The sequence below is a fragment of the Chaetura pelagica genome, unplaced genomic scaffold (assembly GCF_000747805.2).
Source record: "Chaetura pelagica isolate M959 unplaced genomic scaffold, ChaPel_1.0 scaffold363, whole genome shotgun sequence".
NCBI lineage: Eukaryota > Metazoa > Chordata > Aves > Apodiformes > Apodidae > Chaetura > Chaetura pelagica.
The window spans coordinates 13481-22544 of NW_009952720.1; the positions used below are offsets into that span (position 1 = coordinate 13481).

Genomic DNA, 9064 nt, shown 5'->3' on the forward strand with positions numbered 1-9064 from the left:
AATGCCTCCAGCTTTTCCTCACCAGACTCCTTTTCAGTTAGTTAATTTAAAGTTATGTTCAGTAGAGTCTCATTTGGGCAGAAAAATCCTGTTTTGTCCTGTCTAGGAAGGACCAGGACTACTGTGTAAATCTCGCCAACTAATCACATGGTATAAGATGGTCCACCCCATTGCTCTGTGTCAGCAGAGAGTCTGGGGAGGTGGGATTGGCAAGGTGGTATTCCCTGATGTGGCATGGCCATAATCTAATTCTGTTGTATTTAAAATCTGTGTCACATTAAAAAGCTCTCAGATCTGCCTTAGGGCTGATTTTAGTGAGGGTTGTCTTTGAGGAAGGCCTACAGGTGTAACAGAGAGGTTCTGCTCTCCAAAAGGAGGTCCTGTCCTGGACATAGGTCATCTCTTATGATCTGTATTTAGTGAAATGGCTTTTTATTCAAAGAACTCTTGTTTGTTGCCTAGATGCTTTGACTGAAAGCCTGATCAAGACAAAGTGTTCCAAATTATTACACTAGTGTGTGTCATAATAGAGCTCTTGTTTTTTCTTTTTTCTCCCAGATGTTGGTTTGACATGGCTTGAAAGCCCTAATGCACAATGAAATCCATTTGGCTTGCTTAGCAAGAGCTAGGCTCTACAGGGGGGTTTCTGTCACCCATCGTCCTGCATCTCATGGTAGAGGGATTAAATTACTTACCCTCTAGCTTTTAGGACTATGAAAGCATGCCAGTTAGGTAAATTAATCTTTAGCCAAGGTTTCCTGGGGTTTTTGTAGTGGTACCATTCAACTTAGGTTGTGTAGGCTGCAGTGAGCTGCAGTGTTGGTGAGGAACTTTGCAGAGCTTTTAAAACAGTTGTCAAACCCCACAAAGTGAATTTGGGTTGTGAGGGACAAGCGTGGGTGGAGGAGAGCAAGTGTAACAGCAGAAGGTGTTCTCAGAGATGTCAGAAAAGGAGAACAGTGATGGATCTAAAAAGAGAGGGAGCAAAGATAAAAAAACCCAAGGCATTTCAGGTGCAGAGGCTGAACAGGAGCAAGCAGCAAATCCCAGAGGGGAGACCCAGCTGCATCTGTGTGACTAAGATATGAGGAAGAGTTAATGGTCTGAAACATCTGAATATGATGATGAAGGAGGGAGCGAGGGGAGAATGGGAAAACAGGCTAAGATGCAAGTGAATAATTTGAAACTGCTGCAAAGAGACTGGTATCCCCGTGGTTAGAAAGTGCATTTGACATCATAACGAGAGGAAAAAGATGCAAGTTATTTAATTCTTACCTTCAAGCATGCTGAAAAATACATTGAGCAGTAGGTAGATTTCTTTTTACCTGTCAATAGGAAGGAAGTTAAGTTGTAACAGCTTGCAAATGCCAGTATACCAGAGAAACTGGTAATGGAGGAGAAGTTTTGGGTCTTTTAGTATGTCTCTAACAGCCAGTGTATTAATGGGTAATTCATAACTGTCAGTATTCTGATATTTTGCTCAGTGTTCTTTAATTGCTTCAAGTAATGGTTTTCCCTGGAAGAAGGAATAGTTTCCTGTACTTTGTTTTTCTTGTGGTTGATATGTCAGTGGTACTGATAAGGCTTTTAAAATAATTGTGCATATGATGTGTGGCAGAAATTCACGTATGCTCAAAACATGCAAAATGGCATCTCAGTTCTGCTTATTTAGTCTGGTTGCTGCAAATGGAGTTGGGTAGAATTCTTCTTGTTCAGCAGTGATTTCAGACATAACGTGGCAGTGAAGCTTGAGGTGCAGGCAGATGTCTCTACAAAGTGAGGTATGAGATGTCACCTCAGTTCATGCCTGCAGAAGGGGTTGGGGCAATACTGCATTCCCATTCTCTGGACTTCATAGCATACATGGTGCACAGCATGTCAGCATTGTCGTGCTGCTGTGCAGGGGGGTGTTGCACTTGAGCCATGGCAGAGGTGGCATCTGCTTTGGAATGTGAAGGATAAGGGGAAGGGGAAGGTACCTGGATTTCTGTAAAGAAGGACATCACATAGCTGGAACACTGCAGGTGGAGCTGGGAAGATGGTGTGCTTTTCCTATTCTGTGCCAGAAACTTGGTTTATCTATTCTTAGTGTTTCCTCATCTCGAGTTAGAATCTTGACTTTATTTTCTTCCTTTTTTGGTAGGCCAGTAGTCATAGCTACTTCAGTTGTTTTGGTGTTTTCCTTATTGGTTGGGTAATCCCAGTTGCCTTCTGCAGTTTTTAGTCTGCCGTTCTTGGGAAAGATTAACCTTCTTTTGGAACTTGTCAGAGAAGGTGGACTGAGTCAAAAGCCTCCATCATTCAAAAATATCTGAAGAGATGATGATAAAATGGGTATTCTGTGAACCTGAAAGACACTTGTGCTAAGCTGCAGGCCCTTTTCAGTTACTGAAGTCTGTGTGACAGTTTAATGTGTTCAACTATCACAGTGATGAGTGACCCTGTCAAAAACATAGAAGAATAGACTGGTTTGGTTAAATCATGCATCTGGAAACCTTTGCAGTGGAAATCCATTTCCAGCTCTGTCAAAGAAAACCCAAGTGACAATTGGCGAGTCAGCTAATCTTCTCTGCTTTGAGTCACTCTCTATGAAATGGGGATCATACTTGATCATACTTCTCTACCACACAAGGCTATTATGAGGTTCAGTTAATGAATATGTATGTGTAGCTGGATATTACAGCAGTGTGTCATAGAAAGCATATAAAAATAGGTCTAAATACAAGCCTGTTGAAAGCCGTCACTTGTTTACTTCTAGGTACACTTTGGTGTGAGGCAGAGTCCTCTTCCACGTGACCACGTGCTTGTTTCCACATCCCAGTGCTGCTTTTGTGCTTGCAGTTGGTGTGAGCCCCAGAGCCTCGGCGGGCAGGTGGTGGTAGATGAGCTGACAATGATCCTGTCCTATGGCTTCCTCCGCTCCAGGTGTACCAGTGCTCGGCCAGGAGAGACCGGAATGGACGTGACCAGCCGCTGCACGCTCGGAGACCCCAACAAGCTGCCGGAGGGGGTGCCGCAGCCGGCTCGCATGCCCTACGTCTCTGACAAGCACCCTCGGCAGACTCTGGAAGTCATCAACCTCCTCCGGAAGCACCGGGAGTTGTGCGATGTGGTGCTGGTAGTGGGTGCGAAGAAGATCTACGCCCACAGGGTGATCCTGTCGGCCTGCAGCCCTTACTTCCGAGCCATGTTCACCGGGGAGCTGGCGGAGAGTCGGCAGACGGAGGTGGTGATCAGAGACATCGACGAAAGGGCCATGGAACTGCTGATTGACTTTGCATACACCTCTCAGATCACTGTGGAAGAGGGAAATGTCCAGACCTTGTTGCCGGCGGCTTGTCTTCTCCAGCTGGCTGAGATCCAGGAGGCCTGCTGCGAGTTCCTCAAGAGACAGCTGGACCCTTCCAATTGCCTGGGGATCCGAGCCTTTGCTGACACTCACTCGTGCCGTGAACTGCTGAGGATTGCTGACAAGTTCACACAGCATAACTTCCAGGAGGTAAGAAGCAGTTGTGCTGCAACTGTGCTGTATAAAAAGCATTCTCTGAGAGTCTGGACAACTTGTAATTTTGTGCTTTTTCCCAAATCCTGCCTTTAAATCTGCTCTGTGCCCTAAGAGCGGTGGGTGCCAGGCATTAGCTGGGGAAGGAGGAGGGAAGAGGTCCTTACACTGGTGGTTTGTATATGATCTGCAGCATTTCTTCTCTCAGGGTTGTGTGGTTAGTGCCAAGTGCAAGGCACTTGTTTGGTACAATATCTGACATGGCTGCATGATAAAGTGGCGTTCTGCTCCCCTTCCAGAAATGGTCTGGGTTCTACAGGATTGGAGGCGAGATGGGCTTTCAAGTAAAGACAATACATCAATAAAAGAAAAAAGAAAATGGTATTAGGTTTAGAGTTTGGAAATGTGGGTGTATGGGGAAGCCAAGCAGCTGCCTCAGTGGAGTCTTCAACTCCTTCGCTGTGGCAGAACTAGGGGTTTGCATCTATTATTCAGTAGATTGTTTCATAGTAATTCAGATGTTTAATTTTGTATTTGACCTTCATAAATCCAAGTCTCTTTTCCTTTGCTAATTCTGTCTAGATGATTTTGAAGGAAAAAAACAACTACCAGCAACTGGTTCAGAGATGGACTAGCATAATAATTAAGGATTCTGTGATCAATAGCCTGAGAAGAGTGGGTCTTTACTTAACTGTTACACCTAGGTGCAGAAAGGAGCCTAACACTGTTAGATGGTTTCTTTCCTGAGCCCCGGTTGGAAGGGCAAGAATTTGCATAGTGTGCTCAGCATGAAGCTAGAGATTTGTCTCTTGGCTTTTCCAGAAACTGCATTTTTCCATGCCAGGAACAGGTAGCCTTCTGCAGAGAAATCTCCTCTTTCCACCTGCTTCGCAGGTAGAGCCTTTCCAAGGGAAATAACTCCAGTATCAACTCCTGATGCTAATTTAGTTTCCCCAGGGAAGTGACAGTATGTAAGTGCCATGATTGATTGCAGCTTGCTGACTTTTTTTTTTTCCCCCTGTAGGAAGTAGATTGGAATTGTATTAATTTCAGTCAGGTAGTATTTAAGAAAATTATGAGCAGAAGCAATCAGAATTGAACTTGACTGTTGGACACATTGAAGATAATACTTGGTATTTAACTGTAGGCACATGACATAAGTTTACTCTAAAGGTTGCAGTTAAATAAGTCTTTCCTAACCATGAAGGTTAGAAAATAGAAGTTGCTGTGTAAGATAAGAGCTTGTTTTTTGTAGTACTTGGTGATTTCCCAAAAGCCCTACATTTTAGCTGGCCATTTCATGTACTCCCTGCTTGCTCTGCATTTCTTCTTTTTTTTTTTTTTGGGGTGGAGGGGAGCAGAATGGTTGTTTATTTTCAGTGCTTGGTTGTTTTACTGGTTAGATCTGTGCTCGTCTCATTATGACATGAAGAGGGCATGCTTACAAGCCTCTAAATAACTTGTTAACAGCATAACAATGTTGGTTTTAAATGTTTTCACATTAATACATGCAGCTGGCTTCCTGCTATGAGGTTCTTTTCTTCTACAGTCCCCCAAAGACAGCTTCCCACCTTCCTTATTCCTGTTAAAGCACACAAAGGCAAAAGACTTGGACTTCAGAAAACACTCTCCTCCTCAAAGATGAAGCAAATGATAATTGACCTAGCTGAATCATGACCTGTGGAAAACAATTGCTTAGATTAGAGCACTATTTATTTGGCTTGGGAAAGTTTTGGTGCCCCTTGCAGTGCCCCAGGAGTTTTTGCAGCTCTTCATTGTTCGTGATCACTTCTTTCACTTCCACTGTCTCTCTGCAGACAATCTTAATGGTGCTTAATGTGTTGGGCTCCTACTCTGCTCTGCCATTATTTTCCATCTGGAGAGTGGCTTAGGAAGCTACTGACTTGGCTACTGAATCATCTTCTGCTGTGGAGGCTGAGAACTGATATAAAATGTGCCCTGCTCTGCAGAGGCTGTATGGTCATGGTTCCTCCCAGCTGGCACAAAGAAATGTGAGATGAGAATCTCCTGAACAGCAGTGCAAAATATTAAGCACTGGGCACCAGGCCAAGCCATGCAGTTTCTCTGAATGCAGCCTGAATTGCTTCACGTCCTCTGTGGTGCTAAACTCTACTTCCATTAGTTTTTATGTGTATTGCTGCATTACATCATTAACTTATTGGAAAAATGTTTTTCCAAGTTTTTCATTCCCCTAGTCCAATTCCTTGCCTAAAACCTCTAGTGAATCTTGTGCATGTAACGTAAAATGGTTCTATTAACAGCTCTGCTGTACAGGAACCGCCTTCGTGTTTTTGTTTGGTTTCTGTCATCTGTGTGAAAGGAAAAAAATATACTTAAGGATGAACAACTTGTACTTTGTGTCGCCAGACAAAAATGGCACTTATTTCATACTCTGACATTTATTCTGTCTGTAAATGCAGTAAAGTACATGAATGCTGTAGAGGAAGCAGAGCCCATCCAATTCTTGTTTAATAAGCAAGTCAGACAAATAGGCCATTAGTATTAGTCAGATAATTGTTAGTCCTGATATAATTAAGCCAAACTAAACCAAAGCATTTAAAAATCATTATTTGTTTTACTATGTAAACTAGCAAGTTGCACAGTAGTAATAACTGGGTTTGCCATCAGTGCAGCTGGGTTTTCTGAGGGTGAGAGAGTCTTCATGTCAATCCTTAACTCAAAGATTTCCAGAGCCTTTGTTCTCTAGAGTCTGAGGCTGCCCTTACAAATTGTCAGGGTAAAGTTTAAAAAAAGCTAGTCCATCTAGAAAAATGCTGAATAAAATCTGGAATGACCAGGCCCTGGAATTCTTACTCTAAGGCAGAAGTTTGTGGGCTATCCTAGATATGATACTTGCTGCCCCTGAAAGCCCATTTGATCTTAAACCAAAGTCTGGTAATTGATCTCACTGCCTTTTCTGTTCTTTTAACTATATTTGCTGTTGTCAATACTTGGCAGTTTTTGTACTTTTCTTCAGTGCTCTTAGTTAATTCCTTTAGGTAATTAAAAGGACTGCACAGCTGACTGCTGTTGAGATGATCATGTCTGACACTGTTTTTCTTTCATTTATGCTGCAAATCATAAAATAAGTCCTGGATTTTTAATGTGGTTGCAAATGATAAGGATAAGCTGATACTCAGTTATTTTTCTGTCACTGAGCCTCTCAGGTAACAGTCTACAGACTGGGAGTGCTTCAGGGAAGCCAAACTGGCAGTTACCAATTAAACAATTTCTGCAGTTGTCTTGATTTCAACATCTTTCCTATCTACCTGGCATCAGTGCAGAAGATGTGGCTGTGGTGGGAGCTCTGTAACCTCTCAAGGTGTTCACAGATGACTCCCATGTGCTTTGAGGTGTGTTGCTTATGTGAACAACAAAAACAACCTTCTGAGAAACTTGGTCACTATGTTGGGCACTGAAGGAGTGAACATTTTTGAAGATTGTTGCTGGCTTGAATTTCAGAATAGGTCAGTCCTTAATGGCCTTAGGAGGCTCTGATTCCCCCTCAGAGTGTGTTTGGAGATGTGTATATACTTAGAGCAAATGAAAGAGGCAGGATGAGTCCATCACCCTCTCCTGAAATATTTCTGTTCTTCCACAAATGGGCATTCAGCAAGACTTTTCACATTCTCTGCAATGCCTCTGGTAACTTCTTTTTCTAAGATTTTATTTTTGTGCTCTGTTTTGAATTTCTTGTGAATAGAGCCTCTCTATTCCAACACCACTTTTCAGTCACATTTTTATATTTGCTTTATATATTAGTCACGGGAAACAAGTAGACTAAATTTTAAATAAAGGCTGTGTATTTCCCAAGTTTTGAAACCTGATCAGTGTGTTCTGTGGCTTAACCCTTTAAAAGTGTTCTGCAAAAAAAAGCTTTGTGTAAAAATTATCTTTCACTTACACCTAAAGGTGTCTGTTTTGTTGCTAGTGACTGCCTCTGCTCTGTGCAGCAAACCCTTCACCTGTGTTCATATCAAAACAGTGATGGGTATTTGGCACTTCACTGGATCAGTCCATTAGACTCAAATTCAAGTAGACTGTATCCACTTTAGAGCTGCACTGGAGTGGTGAATGGTGCTTTGGCCACTCTCCTTACTTTCTTTTTATCCCTTTCCATTTAACCAGGTAATGGAGAGTGAGGAGTTCATGCTGCTTCCTGCCAATCAGCTCATAGACATTATCTCCAGTGATGAGTTAAATGTTCGCAGTGAAGAGCAGGTGTTCAATGCAGTGATGGCCTGGGTGAAGTACAGCATTCAGGAAAGAAGACCCCAGCTGCCACAGGTAATCTTGAGCACAGTGACATTTGAGGCTTCTTTATCCAGGGGAATAGAAATGAGGGCTGATACGTGTGGTGCCATGACCATGTCACTGTTCTGAACGCATGCAAAACCACAGTGATTCTCTGACTGCCACCTGTGTTGGGTGGCTTGCACGTTCCCTTCCTGTAAGCTGGAAGGTGAAGTGGCTGGAGCCTTCAACAGAGTCTTTGTCTAATTGTTTCCAGGTAGGATTTGCCAAGCTAGATCATTCCTGTAGTCTGTGGAGACAAACCTGCCTTGAGTGCTGTAGAAAAAAAATAATGGATAAGAAAAAGCTTGTCTTCATTTGAACTGTATCTTTAAGCTCTGCTGTTTGATTTATGCCTCAGCCCTCATGATCTTATACTGGAGCTTGTCAGAATGGTTTTGTTGAAATATGATGCTTCATCTGAGCCAAGCCATTTCACAGAGAAGCACCCATTCTGACAAAGCTGTCAGCTGGAAAGCCTCTGAAGTCTCAGGCTTTGTGATCAAAAGAGGTGAGAGTCTGCCTGCCTCAGTGTTTCTGTTTGGGAAATAGATGTTGAATTCAACTTTATTTAGTGGAAAGCTTTTGAAAATTATTTTAAGTAAACAAACCAAACCAGAAAAACCTGCTGTTCTCAAAGTAGTTCTTAATGCTCTTATAACTGTGTGCCTTTTTAGGCCCCTCTGTCTATACCTGCTTGCTCCTCTAAATTCTAAACCCTGGTGAAAGGCATGCTGAACAATACCAGTCATGTTTAAGAAAGAGAAAACTTCTAACAAAACCAGTGTTTCAGGCAGGTATATTGACATCTGTAATTTGTAAAGGTTTTTAAATGTGACCTTGTTTTCAGCTTTAATATGTATAGATTTAATAAACAGATTTTTAATAGATGTAATAGATTGAGGGGATTGTCCCCTTGGAAAGACTGCTTTTCTGTTGAATATCTAAACTGGTGTATTGAGAAGGCAAAGATGCTGTGAGATGAGCTGCGTTTAGCTAAAATGCCAGGGTTTGGGTGTCGTAAGTGACTGTGCATGTTTGCCAGAGGAATGATTAACTCTTTATCAAAATTTGTTAGCCAGTATTGTTTTCCATTTGGCTTCTTGCATCTGAGTGGGTGTGTGGTTTCCCACTCAACGTTCTGTTCTGTGTTCCAGGTCCTGCAGCACGTCCGGCTGCCCCTGCTGAGCCCCAAGTTTCTTGTGGGTACAGTGGGATCTGATCCACTTATTAAGAGTGACGAGGAAT

General features: G+C 42.6%; 1 protein-coding gene across 1 annotated transcript in view; it reads left to right on the forward strand.

Annotated features, from left to right (window-relative positions):
* The window catches only part of KLHL20 (kelch-like family member 20), a 19590-nt gene that overhangs the window by 4430 nt on the left and 6096 nt on the right, over positions 1-9064 (forward strand). Inside the window, exons 2-4 of the mRNA XM_009994622.1 lie at positions 2926-3499; positions 7652-7810; positions 8974-9064. The exon at positions 8974-9064 is cut by the window's right edge and continues 1 nt beyond it. Of these exons, the coding sequence (XP_009992924.1) occupies positions 2926-3499; positions 7652-7810; positions 8974-9064 (824 nt within the window). The remainder of the gene's footprint in view (positions 1-2925; positions 3500-7651; positions 7811-8973) is intronic.